This window comes from Leptodactylus fuscus, chromosome 3, assembly GCF_031893055.1.
Source record: "Leptodactylus fuscus isolate aLepFus1 chromosome 3, aLepFus1.hap2, whole genome shotgun sequence".
Classification (NCBI taxonomy): domain Eukaryota; kingdom Metazoa; phylum Chordata; class Amphibia; order Anura; family Leptodactylidae; genus Leptodactylus; species Leptodactylus fuscus.
Genome location: NC_134267.1, coordinates 15,265,519 through 15,287,330, shown reverse-complemented (window position 1 = coordinate 15,287,330; position 21,812 = coordinate 15,265,519). Strand labels below are relative to the sequence as shown.

The 21,812-nt window shown below is 44.9% G+C and overlaps 2 protein-coding genes across 5 annotated transcripts in view; one reads left to right on the top strand and one right to left on the bottom strand.

Moving 5' to 3' along the window:
* The window catches only part of RPS6KC1 (ribosomal protein S6 kinase C1), a 101,126-nt gene extending 95,923 nt beyond the window's left edge, over positions 1-5,203 (bottom strand). Inside the window, exon 1 of the mRNA XM_075267101.1 lies at positions 4,777-5,203. Within this exon, the coding sequence (XP_075123202.1) occupies positions 4,777-4,881 (105 nt within the window). The 5' untranslated portion in view covers positions 4,882-5,203. The remainder of the gene's footprint in view (positions 1-4,776) is intronic.
* Positions 5,204-5,350: 147 nt separating this feature from the next.
* On the top strand, positions 5,351-21,473 carry ANGEL2 (angel homolog 2). Of its 4 annotated transcripts, none has more exons than XM_075266494.1 (9): positions 5,351-5,367; positions 7,070-7,507; positions 8,005-8,225; positions 9,009-9,078; positions 9,587-10,008; positions 12,127-12,244; positions 15,466-15,520; positions 15,705-15,868; positions 21,217-21,473. In XM_075266494.1, the coding sequence occupies exons 2-9, from the start codon at positions 7,078-7,080 to the stop codon at positions 21,363-21,365; spliced, it is 1,629 nt and encodes a 542-aa protein (XP_075122595.1). In that variant the 5' UTR covers positions 5,351-5,367; positions 7,070-7,077; the 3' UTR covers positions 21,366-21,473. The 4 variants fall into 4 exon arrangements, with proteins under 4 accessions (XP_075122595.1, XP_075122596.1, XP_075122594.1 ...); XM_075266495.1 differs by having other exon boundaries at positions 5,365-5,442; XM_075266493.1 differs by lacking the exon at positions 5,351-5,367 and adding an exon at positions 5,444-5,544.
* Positions 21,474-21,812: the final 339 nt, after the last annotated feature.

The following is a 21,812-nucleotide window of genomic DNA, read 5'->3' as shown; positions in this document are numbered from 1 at the left end:
TGGCAGAGCATTGTCTAGAGCAGGGGTAGGGGAACCTTTGGTTCTCCAGCTGCTGTGAAACTACAACTCCCAGCATGCTCCATTCACTTCCATGGGAGATACAAGAACAGCAGAGCAAGTATGCATGCTGGGAGTTGTAGTTTTGCAACAGCTGGAGAACCAAAAGGTTCCCTACCCCTGGTCTAGACTGTATACAATAAGACTGGACTATAAAATGATGGCAAACGCAACGCTCTAGATCTGAAATCTTAGGTGTAAAATGTATTACCCGTGTGAAACGCATGTTTTTGGTCTACAAAAAAAAAATCAGATGCTGAAATAGGACAATTGGCATGAACCTCATGGGGTTTTTTGCCTTCCCCTGGATCAACACTGTAGGGGATTGTAGGGTTATAGGTTGGACTTGATGGACTGATTTCTTTATCCAACCTCATCTACTATGTAACTATGTAGCAGAGGTTTGATCACAAGTAGACTGCCGTAGTGCGATTTGCCTGTGATGCAGATGACTATTCATTTGAATTGCCAGGCAGTCTCCGTCTTCAGGGTTAGCAGCTGCCTGGCAATACATGTGAATAGCTGGAAGCTCCTGCCTCCTCCTTCCCCATAAAACTGATTCAGTGTGTAGGCAGCTGATGAGTTGTATGCTATTGGTACCTTGGAAAACTAGGTAGCACACATGTAAAAGCTTCCCAAGGAACCAAGACACCATACAACTTGTCTGCTGCCTCCAAGTTAGACTGATATTATTACACTTCAATGTGATCAGGTTACTCACGGTCACATTGAATGTAGGTAGCTTCAGTGCACCGTTTGTTGGTTTTCACGGCTCCTTACACATAAACAGCCGAAAAAAAGAGACAAACAAGAGAGAAGGGGGAGGGGGAAAAAAAAGCATGCCACATTTTTTTTTCTCACTGACTCTACATCCATAAAATACAACAAATGTGTGAAAGTCCCAACTGACTATAATGGGTATAATCCTGTGAGATATATTTACAGATAGCACACGGATAGAAAAGTAGTTTGTGTGACCGGGCCCTCAGAGTTGGTGCAGGTTCCGATCCACAGACCCCCAACAATCTGTGATCTCCCTGGGGCGTTGTAGCCAGCCATATACTTCCCCTAGAGATGTTGCTGTATGGGAAACTTATCCTTACATGCTGGCCAAACACTAGAATGAACGACTGATCACGTAATACAAGGAGGGTCGGAGTCCTCCAAAACCAGAGCGGCTTGTAATAAGTGGCTCTCAGCTGTGACATAAGGAAGGGGCCCCGTTATGTTGTAAAGGACATCTATGGCTAAATCCAAGGTTCATCATTCCAGCAATGACTTGGGGCCTCCAGACAAGACAGAAATGTTGCGTCTCCTGCAGATTTATGATCTTATACCCCTCTTTGCATAAGACTCCAGGACCTCAGATTTTTGAAGGTCCCTGCGGTCAGCCCCAGTGATAACACACTTATGTCCAATCCTTCCGATAATGGATAAGTGTTGTTTATGAGCAAGTTTAAAGGGGGGTTTCTAGTCTTAATAATCGATGACCTATCCTTAGGTTAAAGGGATTCTACCATTAAATTACTTTTTTTTTCTAATTACCACGTCGGAATAGCCTTAAGAAAGGCTATTCGTCTCCTACCTTTAGACATGGTCTCCGCCGCGCCGTTCCGTAGAAATACCGGTTTTAACCGGTATGCAAATGAGCTCTCCGCAGCAATGAGGGCGGGCCCCAGCGCTGAAAGGCCGATGAGCGCATCCCCATTGCTGCCCAGAGCTCTTTCCTGCGCCGCCTCCTTCTTCTGCAGCAACTCCGCCTCTTCTGGCTTCTCTTGCTCTTGTAGTTCGAAACAGGAGCATAGAAAGGCCCCCCCCAAAATGGCCGCCGGCCGGCTCTTGTATTGAACTGCAAGAGCAGCTACCCAAAAATGGCCGCCGTCCATTTTTGGGTAGCCGCTCTTGCAGTTCAATACAGGAGCCGGCCAGCGGCCATTTTGGGGCAGCCACTCTTGCAGTTCAATACAGGAGCCGGTCGGCGGCCATTTTGGGGTAGCCGCTCTTGCAGTTCAATACAGGAGGCGGCCGGCAGCCATTTTGGGGTAGCCGCTCTTGCAGTTCAATACAGGAGCCGGCCAGCGGCCATTTTGGGGTGGCCTCTCTATGCTCCTGTTGCGAACTACAAGAGCAAGAGAAGCCAGAAGAGGTGGAGTTGCTGCAGAAGAAGGAGGCGGCGCAGGAAAGAGCTCTGGGCAGCAATGGGGATGCACTCATCTGTGTTTCAGCGCTGGGGCCCGCCCTTATTGCTGCGGAGAGCTCATTTGCATACCGGTTAAAACCAGTATTTCTACGGAACGGCGCAGCGGAGACCACGTCTAAAGGTAGGAGACGAATAGCCTTTCTTAAGGCTATTCCGACGTGTTCATTAGAAAAAAAGGTAGTTTAATGGTAGAATCCCTTTAACTGAAGATCAGCAGGGGAGGACGCTCGGGTCTCCCACTGATCAGCTGTTGGAAGAGACTGCAGTGCACAGGTGAGCGCTGTGATCTTGTCACTACTTACAAAGCACAGTGCGGTACATTGCAGAGCAGCTCCTGCCTCCTGTATCGTGGCTCAGCACATTCACTTGAATGGGACTGAGATGTAAAGAGGCCATGAGACCGATGAACGTGATGCTTTTCATTGACTGAGGAGGGTCCTGAAGAGTTACACAGACAGGTGATGATAGAGGCCCCTAATATGTCATGTTACAAATATTGTAGGACCTAAAGGACCAGAACAACGGACAGCCCGTCCGCTAACAACGGTTACCTGCAGACCCCATAGACTATAAAGGAGTCTGTCAGGTTTCTGACGTTTTTATACTGAAACCGGCAATGAAATAAAGTGCAGAACTTTTCTTTCCACCGATTTTTGGCAGATTCTGCGGCAGAGGCTCCGAAGGAGACGTGAACCTGACCTAATCACAAGTAACGCAAATGGATCAAGAGGCAATACCGGAAATAGCCATAAACAAAAGGGGTGCTGTTTTGGGTAAACAGAGCTACATTGTCATGTCTATAGGCGACTTAAAGGATAATCTTTGGAGAATCTTAATTTCTATGTGAGGGAAGTGGATTTTACAAGTCAGAAAGATTTGGGTAACAAAGGACAACACTGCAAACACAGCAGCGGCTCCTCCATTTCTCCCTATTGACAGAAGGGCTGTATACAGAACCAAAGCTTTCATGTCAAGAGCTGGGAAGTTTGAGTTCCCTGTAGCTGTTCTCATATCTCTCCGGCTTGTAATAGACGTTAAAACAGGAAACAAAAGCAGAGGAGACAATTGCTGAGAATGAATTACCTAATGTATAGTCAAAGGTTCATCCATACTGTAAACCAATGTCACAATCTAAGATTATAACCTGCAGGACATGAGAAGACACAAAGTGCTAATACTATTGTATATTAATGATAGATAGATAGATAGATAGATAGATAGATAGATAGATAGGAGAGAAGCTGAGCTCTGTGATATATAGGGTTATAGGATAGAGGAGAGAAGCTGAGCTGTGTGATATATAGGGTTATAGGATAGAGGAGAGAAGCTGAGCTCTGTGATATATAGGGTTATATGATAGAGGAGAGAAGCTGAGCTCTGTGATATATAGGGTTATAGGATAGAGGAGAGAAGCTGAGCTCTGTGATATATAGGGTTATATGATAGAGGAGAGAAGCTGAGCTCTGTGATATATAGGGTTATAGGATAGAGGAGAGAAGCTGAGCTCTGTGATATATAGGGTTATATGATAGAGGAGAGAAGCTGAGCTCTGTGATATATAGGGTTATATGATAGAGGAGAGAAGCTGAGCTCTGTGATATATAGGGTTATAGGATAGAGGAGAGAAGCTGAGCTCTGTGATATATAGGGTTATATGATAGAGGAGAGAAGCTGAGCTCTGTGATATATAGGGTTATAGGATAGAGGAGAGAAGCTGAGCTCTGTGATATATAGGGTTATATGATAGAGGAGAGAAGCTGAGCTCTGTGATATATAGGGTTATAGGATAGAGGAGAGAAGCTGAGCTCTGTGATATATAGGGTTATATGATAGAGGAGAGAAGCTGAGCTCTGTGATATATAGGGTTATATGATAGAGGAGAGAAGCTGAGCTCTGTGATATATAGGGTTATATGATAGAGGAGAGAAGCTGAGCTCTGTGATATATAGGGTTATATGATAGAGGAGAGAAGCTGAGCTCTGTGATATATAGGGTTATATGATAGAGGAGAGAAGCTGAGCTCTGCGATATATAGGGTTATATGATAGAGGAGAGAAGCTGAGCTGTGTGATATATAGGGTTATAGGATAGAGGAGAGAAGCTGAGCTCTGTGATATATAGGGTTATAGGATAGAGGAGAGAAGCTGAGCTCTGTGATATATAGGGTTATAAGATAGAGGAGAGAAGCTGAGCTGTGTGATATATAGGGGTATATGATAGAGGAGAGAAGCTGAGCTGTGTGATATATAGGGTTATAGGATAGAGGAGAGAAGCTGAGCGGTGTGATATATAGGGTTATAGGATAGAGGAGAGAAGCTGAGCTCTGTGATATATAGTGTTATATGATAGAGGAGAGAAGCTGAGCTATGATTATATATATCTTACATGACGTGTTCTGATTACTCCGCCCACACAGGATATATCAGTGCACATACACAGGATACTGTCGATCACATATAATATAGGTAATAATACACTTATTTACATGCCACACAATGAGTTGATGACACTTCACTTACCCTGGCGGTGACTTTGTAGATGGTGAAGCCCTTCTGGTGCCTCCTGGGGTCGGTGACGGTGTAGAAGCGGGCCAGATCCCCTGCCTTGTCTCTTTGGGAGATCATACTGCTCCAGTTACACCCAGAGAGAGCCCATCAATGGATCAGCACCCTGATCAGCAGCCATTTACCTTGTCACACAGTCAGAGCTGTCAGTCAGGAGCCAGGCACAGTCAGCAGCCACTACATCAATCACTGCACATATCAGTCATGTAGGGGTGCAGGCAGCCATTGTACTGAGTATATAGTATACAGCCCCTGTATATCACACACTGTCACACTAAGCCGCTGCTGCACTGTGTCACAGAGTCTACAGACAGCTCAGGACACACACACAACATAAGCTGCCCCACTGTCATACAGCCCTCTAAGCCACACCTCGAACACCACTTCCGCTTCCGGTAAATGAGCCGCATAACCATAGAGAGTGGAGCGTGCCAGGACGTCGCGCACTTCCGCCAGCTGAGACTGTAAGGAGCGTTCTGATTGGGTGACAGTTCTCGCTTCTGATTGGACCGCCTAGTGTGCACATTTCTCATTGCTGGACGTCACGTGAGTAGCGAATTGATACAATGTATTGCTACGTGTCCGCTCCGCCAATCGACGCTACGAACTGATTGTCCAATGGTAAGCGGCGTTGCATCGAGCATGCCCTGTTCACTATCATGGAGACCGGCTGTGGTCGTCGCTGCCATAGTGGAGGATCAATGTCTGTGTTGTAGCTGCCAGGTAGGTGCTGGGGGCGCTAGAGTGTCCTGTCTGTTGGACAGGTGGGAGGAGACTCGTAGGACTGTCACAGGAACTGCCCTTAAAGTTGTCCTGTCCGGGTCCATTTACTGACAGGTAAACAAATGCTATTGTTATCTGTTATCAGCCACTCTGGGCTCTACAGGGAGGACTGACAGGGCATATAGATTTACCATAATGGCTGCTGTGTATCTTGTATATCCTGGGATATAGTAATAATAGTGCAATTAGAGAGTAACCCCTTAGTGCCCCTTTAACACCGATACTGTGTAGTCATTGCAACACTAAGCACCACTACCTGTGTAAAAGAAACCAAAATCTTACTTAAAAGCGCAGCTCTATGTTCAGCCTCTAGATGGCAGTAGTATAATCAAATCAAATAGGCCTTATTGGCACGTCCGAATAGATATTTGGCATTGCCAAAGCTAGTAAAGTGGTGGGGGGGAGTTGGAGTCAAGGGGGAGGGTATGGGGGTGGCTGATTTGGGGTATAACAGTCCGTGGAGTCTCGTCTTCCTCTTAGTTGGTGACCGCTATATGGGGAGGTGGGGCAGGACGGGTGGTTTGGGGTATAACAGTCCATGGAGTCTCATCTTCCTCTTGTTTGGTGACAGATGGACACGTATTGAGCAGCGATCTCCACAGTGGCCTCGTCTGCAGATATGAAGTCTGGGATGTGAGAAGAGTCTTTGGTAGTAGACGGCCCTCACAGCTGAATATTTGGTGCAGTGTAGCAGGAAGTGGGTCTCGTCTTCTAGGGCCCCCTGGTCACAGTGCTGGCACAGTCTGTTCTCCCGTGGCTTGTACGTCTGCCTGTGTCGCCCCGTCTCCATCTCCAGGTTTTGGGCGCTCAGTCTGTACCGGCTCAGGGTCTGTCTGTGTATATACACAAGGTGTCCGATAAGGATGAATTAAAGGGGATGTCACATGGATGGGGTCTGACCCTGTGGTCTCCTCCGATCATGAGAAAAGGGAATACGAGTCTCCCTGAAACTTCTGTATGAATGAAGTGTGACCAGCGCTCTATTCAGCTCTGTGTAGCTGCAGGCTTTTTTTGGAGTCTGATTTTGAGGCGGATTCAGTGTCAAAATCAGCACCATAAAACTCTGTGTGCACTGACCCTAAGTGTCTACAGTCACACAACCCCTCTAACCAGAGTGCAGGAGAACATGAGCAGCTGACGGGGCAGGGTGGGGGTATAACCTCAGACACCCCTCTCTGTGCACGTCCCCTTCTCTAAACTCTATGGGTCTGCCTGAGACAGGTGAGCAATGTTATCAGCAGTCCATACAGAGGAATGGGTCGGCAGCAAACCTGCGCAAGGGAGTCCCAGTGATGACCACTATGGCTGCCATTACACCTCATCTCTGTCACCGTGCTGGTCTGACTGTATAACATGTCTGTCTAGTTGTGCTTTAGTCTGATGATCCATCTATACATCCGTTCACTAACGTCAGCTTTTTAATGTACCTGTCTTCCTACTCACTAACGCTTTTTGTCTTCCCCAGGGTGTCAGATGTTGCCTCGCCATCTGCAGACTGTGGGTGGCAGATATTTTGCCCGCGCTAGTTACTCCCAACCTTTCTGCATGAGTGGAAATTTGCCTCGCGACCCATGGTGGACTGGGTGCTACCGGCCGTCGTCTTCCTTCCCTGTGAATAGTTGGCCCTATCCCTCTTTTGGTCCTTTTAGACCTTCCCTGCCCAGCAGCCAGACACTTCCGTGGTTCCCCGCTCAGTCGTCGTGGCTTCACTTATCTAACTTCAATATGGACGCCAAAGGAGATGAACCTTTTAGAAAACGGAAGAAGAGTGTGGATGAGGACGAGTACAGACATAAGTCGTGGTCAAAAAGACCCTACCCTCCGGCAAGTGATCTGCGGGTCCCACCCATGCACGGCACCCCGGAGGCGTTCGTCCCTACTAGTACACAGACCGAGGCTAAAGGTAAGGACGTCATTATCGCCAGGAGTGGTTTTCATATCTCTGTCTGTCTTAGACACATGAGATTCATCGGTGGCTAAGTGAATAAAGGGAAGGGATTGTGGGTATAAATAATATGTAGCAGAGATATCTATCTATCTATCTATCTATCTATCTATCTATCTATCTATCTATCTATCTATCTATCTACAGTATCTCCTATCTATCTATCTATCTATCTATCTATCTATCTATCTATCTATCTATCTATCTATCTATCTATCTATCTATCTATCTATCTATCTATCATCTCCTATCTATCTATCTATCTATCATCTCCTATCTATCTATCTATCTATCTATCTATCATCTCCTATCTATCTATCTATCTATCTATCTATCTATCTATCTATCTATCATCTCCTATCTATCTATCTCCTATCTATCTATCTATCTATCTCCTATCTATCTATCTATCTATCTACTCACACCCATACCCTGACCTGATATCTCTCATACAGCACTCGAAGTGAAGAGAACATGGGAAGACTTCAGCCACCATTACCATGAAGAGACGTCCAGTAAGGAGAATTTTGACTTCACAGTCATGTCTTATAACATCTTATCCCAAGAGCTGCTTGAAGACAACTCCAGTCTGTACAGTCATTGCCGGCGGCCATACTTATTCTGGAATTATCGCCTCCCAAACATCCTACGAGAGCTGCAAGAAATGAATGCTGATGTAAGTACATAGCGTGGTGAACCCATTGTTATATACCCCATTAGGGATTTCTGAGTTCTTAGGGTAGGGGGTCCCCAGTTCAAGATCCTCCTCTATTAGCCATACCGTAGACTGTCCATTGCTGGCAGTAGTCACTATTAGAGATGAGCGAGTACTGTTCGGATCAGCCGTTCCATAGAAATGAATGGATGCACCTGGTACTTCCTCTTTGACGGCGGCCGGCCGCTTAACCCCCCGCGTGCCGGCGACGTCCATTCATTTCTATGCGAGCGTGCTGTTCGGATCGGCTGATCTGAACAGTACTCGCTCATCTCTAGTCACTATGCAATGTTTTATTTCTCCTGAGGTGGCGCTTGTGGTGAGGTTTCAATACAACAAACTGATAGGGGTCCCAGACCATAGTGATCAACTCATCTGGGGGGGTCCAAATTTTTCTAAACTTTAATGTCCTCTATGTTTTAAGATTTTAATGATTCATTCACCATTATAGTCAATGAGGTCCATCAAAAACCCCTTTTTTTGGCGGTTTGCCGGTCTTTCCTCCGACAGACCAGAACCTCAGTTAGGTTCCACTAATGACAGTGTTTGCTACAATGTACGGCTCATTGATAACAGACAGGTAACAACAAAAGACTCCTGAAGGCAGATTTGTGTGTGACTAGAGGAGAAAGCATGTAATATAAAAGAAAATCAAAGTATGAAAAGCTGAAATTTGTGATGGTGCCCCCTATAAATCCTGTGCACACTGTGCCGCCTCCATCTGTAAAGCTTCTTCTGTTTTAGATTCTTTGCTTACAAGAAGTTCAAGAAGATCACTATCAGGAACAGATCAAGCCCAGTTTGGAAGCCCTGGGTATGCAGCGCTCCTGTTTTTTGTTATTTTTGTTTATGCTTTTGATTTTGTTACAATGTTTATGTAGAAAGAGAAACAAATCCAATAAATATTTAGCTAGAAACGTAATGTAATTAAAGGGATTGTATGAGATTGGGGAACGTTGTCCCGCTCCATCCTGTATCACACACAACCTATGAACAAGAATGGCACTATTGCTGAGGAGGAAGGGGGTGTAAGCTTGGAACGGAGCTGCAATATCAGATACAGCCATGGACGAGCGTGTTCCTGGAGAAGACATTGCACCGTGGACAGGCAGAAGACGCACACGGGCGGTCACTTTGCAAGGAGGGTGGTCCTAGTAGTTAGACCCCTACTATTCTACATCCCCCCCCCCCATCCTGTGAATCTTTGTACAACCCTTTAATGCTTACAGTAGAGGTGTAAATGTAAAGTCTCCCTATTGTATTGAGTTATTACACGTGTGAACAGTCTACTAACTGAGCAATGTGTTTCTCTTTTTATTCAGGATACATCTGCGAATACAAGGCCCGCACCAGAGATAAACCCGACGGTTGCGCCATTTGCTTCAGATCCGATAAATTTAACTTAAAGCTGGTGAAGCCGGTGGAATATTTCCGACGAAACATCCCCCTCCTAGACCGAGATAACATTGGTTTGGTGCTAATGTTACAGCCGAAATCCAGAGGAGGAGAAAACCCCATGATCTGTGTGGCAAACACCCACCTCCTGTTCAACCCCCGCAGAGGAGACATTAAGCTCACCCAGCTGGCGATCCTCCTGGCAGAGATTACCCAGGCCGCCCAAAAACAGGACGGGAGGTTTTACCCCATTGTCCTGTGTGGTGATTTCAACTCTGTTCCGGGGTCACCACTTCATCGCTTTATAAAGGAAGGCATGCTTTACTATGAGGGGATGACCATTGGGAAGGTAATGGAAAGCTGAAAAGCTGCACAGTCTATGAGAACAGGAGTGTGGTTTAACCCCTTAGTGGCCCCTATATTAAAGGGTCACTGCGCCTAGACATAAACGATGACTTGAGATATTCTTGTCAGGCTGCAGGATTTATTGCATGATTTTAAAACAAACTGTTTTGTGCAAGTCCTGACGAGAACACAAGGGTTAATGTCACATTTTCCGCTATAGTCTGTCAATTGACGACCTATGTTTAGGATAGGTCATCAATTGAAGATCATTGAGGGTCTGACCCCTCTTCACCAGTTTGAAACATCAGTGGAGTTGTCCGTGTTCCTCTTCTCAGGCCACGAGACGTCATGTTCATGGGGTCACCTGATCTGATCGCAGCTCAGTCCCATTCAAGAGAATGAGCTGAGCTGTGAAACCTAAAAGAGCCACTATATAATATACAGTATATACGGCGCTGTGCTTGGTAAGTGCAGAGCTCACTTTATGTTGCAGTCTCTTCAAACAGCTGAACAGCGGGGGAGCCCAGGTGTCTGACCCATGATGACCTACCTTAAAAGATACGTCATCAATTAATAAGCCTGGAAAACAAGGTGTAAGGATTATCTTCAATTTATGAATATTATCGATGTGTCAGAAATTTTGTTCTTTGGGGTCCAATTGCTGAGACCCCTACTTATCCCCAAAAGGAAGGGGGCAGAAAGCTGTGTTGTTTGGCTGGAGCGGTCAGGTGGACAGTCTTATAGATAATCTCTGCTCTCATCGCTGGAGTGAGATGAGCAGGGGGGAGCGCAGTGCTCAGCCTTATTTTTCCAGTGATTGTTCAGGGTCTCAGCACCCCGATCCTCACTGACCTTACAATGTCACAGGTTTTATGATATTGGAGGTTAAATATAATACTCTTTTATCCTACGGCAGACAGAGCAGAGGGGGGAGGCTCCTGCTGCAGTCGAACATGGCTGAGCTTCTGGGATACAGAGAATTTCTTTATATACTTCTGTTTTTAATTGTATCCGACACCATAGTATCAAAGGAAATGAAAGAAGACCTTTCACCTTCACCGCACCGTTCCCAAGTAATCAGCGTTGTTTGTTTCAGCACAGTTATAACTAGAGATGAGCGAACAGTAAAATGTTCGAGCTTCGAAATCCAATTCGAACAGCCGCACACTGTTCGACTGTTCAAACGGGTTTCGAACCCCATTATAGTCTATGGGGGGAAATGCTCGTTTCAGGGGTAGGCAACATTCGATCAAATTCTACTTACCAAGTCCATGAGTGAGGGTCGGGCTGGATTCTTCTCCCTGCACAGCGTCCCTGCATCCTCTTCCGGCCTTGAATTTACTCTGCTAGGCATCGGGCCTAGGCAGAGCCGACTGCGCATGCCCGCGCTACAAGAAGATGGCCGCTTACAGTGTAAGCGGCCATTTTCTTGTAGCGCGGACATGCGCAGTTGGCTCTGCCCAGGCCCGATGCCTAAGCAGAGTGAATGCAGAGCCGGAAGAGGATGCAGGGACGCTGCGCAGGGAGAAGACTTCTAAAGCGAAGAGAAGAACCAGCGCTGATTGGCAATGTATAGCATTCTACCAATCTTAACATCGAACAGCTAGTAGTATTCGATCGAGTACGAGTATTTCGAATACTGTAGTATTCGATCGAACGCCTACTCGATCGAATACTACTCGATCATCTCTAGTTATAACCTATTCTGTCAGGTGGGCAGTCCTTGTCTTTCAGTTCCGGCCTAGGACCGCCCATCTGGCAATATAAAACAAAATTGTGCTGAAACTATTGAAGGATACAAAGAGCTGGAGCGGGTGGAGGTGGTGAATGGTGCCCTTTAAGGAAACAAGAGTTGGGGGTAAATTATATATTACCATGATGGCAGGAGGGGCACTGTGTTTGGCTGGGAGGAAGCTTACTGCAGCAGAACACCAAACAGGACTAAATCATCCACTCAATCTGATCCTGCCAAACATGGAGAGTCTTCAACAAGAGACAACAAGCTCCCGCTCCTCTGCCAGAGCTCAGGTGTTGTAGAAGTTCTTGTAGATACATCACTAAGCAAGTTTGATTGTTTTATAGTCTAATAAATTGCTAAAAGATCTGCAATTATTTTCTTTAGGTATCAGGCCAAGAGAAGTACTACAGAGGTCAGAGGATCTTATCTATTCCAATATGGCCGAGAAGCCTGGGCATTAACCAGAGATGTGTGTATGAATCTCAGGAAAAGGAGCAGCCAGGTACAACGTGGGAGAGGACACTCGATCAATTGGGATCCATTTAGATGTAAATTGTAGATATTATAGGATGTAACTCAGAATCGGTACAGGATATGTAATGTATGTACACAGTGACTGCACCAGCAGAATAGTGAGTGCAGCTCTGGAGTATAATACAGGATAAGTAATGTAATGTATGTACACAGTGACTGTACCAGCAGAATAGTGAGCGCAGCTCTGGAGTATAATACAGGATAAGTAATGTAATGTATGTACACAGTGACTGTACCAGCAGAATAGTGAGCGCAGCTCTGGAGTATAATACAGGATAAGTAATGTAATGTATGTACACAGTGACTGTACCAGCAGAATAGTGAGCGCAGCTCTGGAGTATAATACAGGATAAGTAATGTAATGTATGTACACAGTGACTGCACCAGCAGAATAGTGAGCGCAGCTCTGGAGTATAATACAGGATAAGTAATGTAATGTATGTACACAGTGACTGCACCAGCAGAATAGTGAGCGCAGCTCTGGAGTATAATACAGGATAAGTAATGTAATGTATGTACACAGTGACTGTACCAGCAGAATAGTGAGCGCAGCTCTGGAGTATAATACAGGATAAGTAATGTAATGTATGTACACAGTGACTGCACCAGCAGAATAGTGACCGCAGCTCTGGAGTATAATACAGGATAAGTAATGTAATGTATGTACACAGTGACTGCACCAGCAGAATAGTGAGTGCAGCTCTGGAGTATAATACAGGATATGTAATGTAATGTACAGTATGTACACAGTGACTGCACCAGCAGAATAGTGACCGCAGCTCTGGAGTATAATACAGGATAAGTAATTTAATGTATGTACACAGTGACTGCACCAACAGAATAGTGAGCGCAGCTCTGGAGTATAATACAGGATAAGTAATGTAATGTATGTACACAGTGACTGCACCAGCAGAATAGTGAGTGCAGCTCTGGAGTATAATACAGGATATGTAATGTAATGTACAGTATGTACACAGTGACTGCACCAGCAGAATAGTGACCGCAGCTCTGGAGTATAATACAGGATAAGTAATTTAATGTATGTACACAGTGACTGCACCAACAGAATAGTGAGCGCAGCTCTGGAGTATAATACAGGATAAGTAATGTAATGTATGTACACAGTGACTGCACCAGCAGAATAGTGACCGCAGCTCTGGAGTATAATACAGGATAAGTAATTTAATGTATGTACACAGTGACTGCACCAACAGAATAGTGAGCGCAGCTCTGGAGTATAATACAGGATAAGTAATGTAATGTATGTACACAGAGACTGTACCACCAGAATAGTGAGCGCAGCTCTGGGGTATAATACAGGATGTAACTCAGGATCAGTACAGGATAAGTAATGTAATGTATGTACACAGTGACTGCACCAGCAGAATAGTGAGCGCAGCTCTGGAGTATAATACAGGATAAGTAATGTATGTACACAGTGACTGTACCAGCAGAATAGTGAGCACAGCTCTGGAGTATAATACAGGATAAGTAATGTAATGTATGTACACAGTGACTGTACCAGCAGAATAGTGAGCGCAGCTCTGGAGTATAATACAGGATAAGTAATGTAATGTATGTACACAGTGACTGTATCAGCAGAATAGTGAGCGCAGCTCTGGGGTATAATACAGGATAAGTAATGTAATGTATGTACACAGTGACTGCACCCCCAGAATAGTGAGCGCAGCTCTGGAGTATAATACAGGATAAGTAATTTAATGTATGTACACAGAGACTGTGCCACCAGAATAGTGAGCGCAGCTCTGGGGTATAATACAGGATGTAACTCAGGATCAGTACAGGATAAGTAATGTAATGTATGTACACAGTGACTGCACCAGCAGAATAGTGAGCACAGCTCTGGAGTATAATACAGGGTAAGTAATGTAATGTATGTACACAGTGACTGTACCAGCAGAATAGTGAGCGCAGCTCTGGAGTATAATACAGGATAAGTAATGTAATGTATGTACACAGTGACTGTATCAGCAGAATAGTGAGCGCAGCTCTGGAGTATAATACAGGATAAGTAATGTAATGTATGTACACAGTGACAGCACCAGCAGAATAGTGAGCGCAGCTCTGGAGTATAATCCAGGATAAGTAATGTAATGTATGTACACAGTGACGGCATCAGCAGAATAGTGAGCGCAGCTCTGGAGTATAATACAGGATAAGTAATGTAATGTATGTACACAGTGACTGTACCAGCAGAATAGTGAGCACAGCTCTGGAGTATAATACAGGATAAGTAATGTAATGTATGTACACAGTGACTGTACCAGCAGAATAGTGAGCGCAGCTCTGGAGTATAATACAGGATATGTAATGTATGTACACAGTGACTGTACCAGCAGAATAGTGAGCGCAGCTCTGGAGTATAATACAGGATAAGTAATAATGTATGTACACAGTGACTGCACCAGCAGAATAGTGAGCGCAGCTCTGGAGTATAATACAGGATAAGTAATGTAATGTATGTACACAGTGACTGTACCAGCAGAATAGTGAGCGCAGCTCTGGAGTATAATACAGGATAAGTAATGTAATGTATGTACACAGTGACTGTACCAGCAGAATAGTGAGCGCAGCTCTGGAGTATAATACAGGATAAGTAATGTAATGTATGTACACAGTGACTGTACCAGCAGAATAGTGAGTGCAGCTCTGGAGTATAATACAGGATAAGTAATGTATGTACACAGTGACTGGGTTCCTGTTTTTTGCATGTAATAAACATAATGCCAATGGAGCCTTACATGGGTAATAAGTAAACCCAGGCTCTGGTTAGTTACTAGCGATGTGTTGACCCCTTATGACCAGTACAGAAGGTTCGGTGTCTTCTTCACAAATGGCCCATCACTTATGATCATGTGGAACCGGTTATGTGTAGTTATGCTGCAATACCAGATATAGCCCATGCATGGTGCGGGGCTGCTTGTGATGGAAGGTACTCTTTTCTTCTTAAGTTTGTACGGCTTTTTTAGCAGATAACACTTCCTGTCACCACCTCCGTACAGAATAGTGGTCGTCCATATAATGGCTACTAGACAACCATAACTATACAGCCCTGTAGAATACACCATGGAAGGGTGAAAGGAGAGAGAATAGACACAGATTATGTGACGGTCTGGTGCAGCACTACATGTATGGGAGACGGCAACATTCAAGATCTTTATTTTTCAGGGAATAATTTGGAAGAACCCCTGAAAACTGAGCAGGCGTCAGAATATGATAACAGGTATGTTGGGATTAAAAGAAGGCTGCTCTTTCACAACACCTCCTTTTATGCGTCCCCGTGCAGACTCCCCGAACGGGTTACCGAACACAGATGTGAACCAGGCCTTACATAAATTTGGGGATAGATGGGTGACCATAAGTATTCTGAGTACACATGTAATGTTTTCTGCTTTGTCTTCTTGTAGGGTGGACTCCAGATTGCAGCATCACTTCAGCCTTTCCTCTGTCTATTCTCATTACTTCCCCGACACCGGCATGCCTGAGATCACAACCTGTCACTCCAAGTCCGCCGTCACCGTGGATTACATCTTCTACTCTGCTGCTAACAATGATATTTTCAGGCACCCAGGTACGAGCATTCACATCCTGGATACTATAGACATGGCGGTGGTATATAGGCACATACACAGTATATGGTGAGACTATGAGGCAGGTTTATTAAAGTGATCTAAAGGCAAAACTGTCTTATTTGCCCAATCACAGCGCAGCTTTCATTTTGTATTCTTCTCTTGAATAATGAAAGCTGCGCTGTGATTGATTGCTATGGGATCTGATTGTTTGTTATGGGCAACTAAGTCCGATTTGCTCTTAGACAATTTTAAAGGGATTCTACCATTAAAATCAAATTATTTTTTTTTTTGCTCCTAACACATAGGAATAGCCTTAAGAAAGTCTATCCATCTCCTACCTTTAGATGTCTTCTCCGCGTCGCCGTTCTGTAGAAATTCCGGTTTTCATCTGTATGCAAATGAGTTCTCTCGCAGCACTGGGGGGTGTCGCCAATGCTGCAAGAGTACTCTCCAGCGCCGCCTACATCTTCTTCAGGACCGTCCTCTTCTTTGCGACTTCTTCTGGCGCTGGCTTCAAACTTCTAGGCCTCGGGCAGAGCCGACTGCGCATGCATGCCTGCCGGCCACAAGAAAATGGCCGCTTACAACACCGTGTAAGCTGCTATTTTCTTGTGGCTGGCAGGCATGCATAGTCGGCTTTGGCCTAGGCCCGAGGTCTAGAAGTTTGAAGCCAGCGCCGGTGGAAGATGCGTGAAGAGGACGTTCCTGAAGAAGATGGAGGCGACGCTGGAGATTTGTCTTGTAGCATTGGGGACGCCCCCCGTGCTGTGAGAGAACTCATTTGCATACCGACGAAAACCAGGATTTGTACAGAACGGCGGCGTGGAGAAGACATCTAAAGGTAGGAGACGAATAGACTTTCTTAAGTAACAAAAAGATAGGAGGGGCACTCACCCACACGGAGGCCCATCTTCATAAAAAACTTGCTTTATTAGGGTATCACATCTTTAAAAACAATTCTTGTAGGGAGGGAAGTACAGCTTCAATGGCAAGAAAGGAAACAGCCGTTTCGCGCTACTACATGCGCTTTTTCAAGCCTCAGAATGCAATCCTTTCTTAAGGCTATTTCTACGTGTTCGGGACAAAAAAAATTGATTTTAATTGTAGAATCCCTTTAAGAAATCTTCCCCTATGTCTTAGGTTGTGAAACTACAATGCCCAGCATGCCTTGTCAATACATCCTGGTTATGTTAATAGGAGAACTCGTAAAATGTCATTATATTGACTAACACCGGCTCTTCGGGGTGAACACTTTCCCTTTTCACAAGACCGGACATTCTGTATTCCACCGGCCTGGAAGGTTTGGCAGCTATTCCAGGACTCTGGGAGGTCACTCTTTTATTTTAGAAGCATCTTGGATGTTCCAGGAGAGTTGTGAATTATACGCTATCATAAAATCCTATTAATATTATAAATGTGAAAGTTTGTGAGTTTGTGTGTTTGGATGTTTGCATGTTCGGATGTTTGTTCCTCAATCACGGAAAAAACGCTCCACCGATTTGGCTGAAATTTTCCACAAACATAGTTAATACACCCGATTAAACAATAGGCTACTTTTCGTCACAATGGCGCACATACGTTTGTCCCAGGACCCCCACAAAACCCAAACTCACACCACCATCTCTGCAATCTCACACACTTTGGACCATAGCAAGCCACAAATTTCATATTGCCCTCTACAGCCTCGCCCCTAACCCCACACAATCTCATATACATATACTTTAGGGAAGTGTCGAGTCTCTAAGGGACTGCTTTGATATAACTTTATGGGAAGTGTTTCAAGACTCATTTTCCAGAGGACATTGAGGGACTCACACATTGCATAACGGACTACATTAATTTCTGTGTGGACAGCACGGTACCAACTAGGAAGGTGAGGTGTTTCTCCAATAACAAACCATGGATTAACTCTGAGATTAAAACTCTCCTCAAGCAAAAAAAGAGAAATTTTAGGTCTGGGGACAAAGATGGCCTGGGGGCGGTTCAAAAACAGCTGAGACAATTGATCAGAGAAGGGAAAGCCAACTACAGACGGAAGATGGAGCTACAGATGGGGGAGGGTAGAATCTCTGAGGTGTGGGACAGCCTTAAGGCAATTTCAGGACACAAGGAAAAGACAAGGCACCGAACAGTAGGGGACAGGAAGTGGCTTAACGAGCTTAATCTATTCTTCAATAGATTCGACTCCAAGCAAATGCTCCCTCCACCAGCATGTCAGCCAACCGCCCTCCCCTCACACACCAAGACCCAACCCCCACCGACCTGCGGTCAACTGCAATCTGACTATCTGATCCTGCAGGAGTCTCAGGTGTGTAAGGAAATGAAGAACATTAGAGCGAACAAAGCAGGGGGACCAGATGGTATAAGCGCAAGAGTTCTTAAAATGTGCAGTGACCAGCTGTGTGGTATTATAACGCACATGTACAATATGAGCCTGAAGCTGGGGGTGGTACCTCAACTGTGGAAAACATCTTGCGTGGTACCAGTCCCAAAGAAACCCAACCCGATGGGCTACAATGACTACCGACCTGTAGCACTGACATCCCACCTGATGAAGGTCCTAGAGAGACTGGTCCTGACACACCTACGCCCCCTAGTGAGCTTCGCTCTGGACCCCCTCCAGTTTGCCTACCGGCCAGGCATTGGGGTAGATGACGCCATCATCCACCTTCTTCATAGAGCTCTCTCTCACCTGGAGAAACCCGGGAACACTGTGAGAATAATGTGCTTTGATTTCTCCAGTGCGTTCAACACCATTCAGCCAGGGCTACTGAGGGAGAAGCTGAACCTTGGTGGTGTGGACCATCACCTGTCCAACTGGATCCTAGACTACCTGACAAACCGCCCTCAGTATGTGAGAGCCCAGGACTGTGTGTCTGACACTGTGATCTGTAGTACGGGGGCACCTCAAGGTACAGTTCTTGCCCCATTCCTCTTCACACTGTACACTGCTGACTTCAGGCACAACTCATCCAGCTGTTACTTACAGAAGTACTCCGATGACTCTGCTATAGTCGGCCTTATCACTGATGGCGATGATAGGGAATACAGAGACTTAAACCGGGATTTTGTTGAATGGTGCCAGCAGAACCAGCTCAGGATTAATGCTGGGAAGACCAAGGAGATGGTGGTGGACTTTAGTAAACGGAGAGGTGCTCCGACCCCGGTGGAGATCCAAGGAACATGTATTGAGATAGTCAGGACCTATAAGTACCTGGGCGTGCTCCTCAATAATAAACTAGACTGGGCTGATCACCTGGAGGCGCTGCACAGAAAGGGCCACAGCAGACTCTACCTGCTCAGGAGGCTGAGGGCCTTCGGAGTCCAGGGGACACTTCTTAGGGCCTTCTTCAACTCTGTGGTTGCCTCAGCCATCTTTTTCGGTGTGGCCTGCTGGGGAAGCAGTATATCAACCAGGGACAGAAATAGACTTGACAGGCTGATCAGGAGGGCCAGCTCTGTCCTGGGGGGCCCCTGGACCCAGTACAGGTGGTGGGTGACAGAAGGATACTGTCTGTGGTGACCTCCATGCGGGAGAACAAATCCCACCCCATGTATGGGACCCTGATGGGACTTGGCAGCACTGTAAGCGACCGTCTGCTTCACCCCAAGTGTGAGAAGGAGCTATCGCAGGTCCTTCCTTCCAACCGCGACCAGGCTGTATAATCTACATCAGACCAAACGAAGAGCTCTCCGCACAGAGAACTAATGATTATGAGGATGACCATGAGGTCTTCCTCTTTCTCTTCTGTTTTTCCTTAGCTGCCATGGACTCCTAGTATATCTTCTCTTCTCAGCTTATCTGTGTCTACGTCTGTAACATATTACTCTGTATTATCCTGTATCTGTATTACTATGCTGCTGTAACACGCTGAAATTTCCCCAAGGTGGGACTATTAAAGGATTATCTTATCTTCTTATCTTTACCACTTTGCCCCTCACCTTAACGATACTCCAGGAGGCGCTCTCTAACGCTCCGGAGCAGCCATGTTTGCCGACCCCCACCGCTCTGACAATCCGCGGCACCGCCCACCCATGTCAATACCCCTAGGCGGTCTAATAAATGCAAAAAAAAAAAAGTTTAAAAAAAGTAAAAAAAAATCTAAAAAAAATAATAAGGATTCAAAATTCAAATCACCCCCCTTTCCCTAGAACACATATAAAAGTAGTTAAAAACTGTGAAACGCATACATGTTAGGTATCCCCGCGTCCAAAATCGCCCGCTCTACAAAGTTATACAAATATTTTTCCTGTTCGGTAAACGCCGTAGCGGGAAAAATGGTCAAAAGTGCCAAACCGCCGTTTTTTCACTGTTTTGATTCTGATAAAAAATTGAATAAAAAGTGATGAAAGCAATAACATTTCCCGAAAATGGTAGAACTACAAAGTACACCCGGTCCCACAAAAAAAGACGCCCTATACATCCCCGTACACGCAAGTATAAAAAAAGTTACGGCTGTCGGAATATGGCGACTTTTCAAAAAATTATTTTTTAATTCAGTTTTGGATTTTTTTTTAAGGGGTCAAAATGTAAATAAAACCATATAAATTTGGTATCCCCGGAATCGTAACAAAACACAGAATACAGGGGACATGTCATTTTGGCTGCACAGTGAACGCCGTAAAACCAAAGCCCGTAAGAAAGTCGCAGAAATGCATTTTTTCTTCAAAGCCACCCCATTCTGAATTTTTTCCCTGCTTCCCAGTACATTATATAGAATAAATAATGGCGGCATCATGAAGAAAAATTTGTCCCAGGAAAAAATAAGACCTCATATGGCTCTGGGAGCGGAGAAATAAAAAAGTTATGGGGTTTAGAAGGAGGGGAGTCAAAAACGAAAATCAAAAAATGCCATCGGCGGGAAGGGGTTAACGTCAAATACTTCTGTCCCAAAGTCACTATGTACAGTTTATACCAACACCGTATATATAGCAGCGCAAATACAAAGTAACTTCAACACAAAAGTCTCTCGTATTCTCTGAATTACAGCAAAAACAAGATACAAAGTTACATTTCATATCCCATACCTTATACAAAGTACGAAAACCTTACCCATGCCTGTATATACCCACTGCTACAATCACCGCAGACGAAGTTGCGGGTACCAGCTAGTAATAAAATAAATTGAAAAAATAAAATAATTCCTTATATCCAACACTAGATGGCGCAAAGACCATGCTTTATATTCCTATAGTTTGGAACGCTGTATCCATGTATTGAGGTTTCATGACACAGTGCTTCAATATTGGTTTTCACCCATTTTTCGAAGAAACCGATATAACACACAGTCTGCTATACACAGCCAATCTAGTTCTCACGGCTATAACCAGGGTCTTCTCTTTTCAGGCTCCGATGTCCATTGTCATGGGCTGCAGCTCCTCGGGCGCTTGTCGCTGCTCACGGAGAAGGATCTCTGGAGTGTTAATGGGCTTCCTAATGAGACGAACTCCTCCGACCATCTCTCCTTATTGGCCAAGTTCCGGCTGCAGTTATGACCGTGCCGAATTCAATGATTTTTAGGATGTTTTTTTTCTTTCTTTTCTGAATAGAACATCAGGACGGTGCAAACAGTTTATTTATTCCTGGTTTTATTTTGTTTTTACTTGTTGTTTTTTAAATTTTGTGCTGAAAATCTGTAAATATTTTCTTAAAGAAAAAAATTAAATCTATAGAAACCTTTAAAAGCTCAACTGGTTCTGTAACCGCATAGACTGCTGTAAAGAGAGGGGCTTGGAAGACCCAATATCAACCAAAAATATCAACTCGCCTAATGTACATGAATATAACCAGGGGTGTGACTTGAGGAAATGCAGAAGGAACGTTTACACCCAGACCCAGAAACTGCTCATATGTACAAGATATATAAAAAGATATAACTATTAGAATACTGCCTCCTATGTACAGGAATATCACTACTATAATACTACTCCTATGTACAAGAA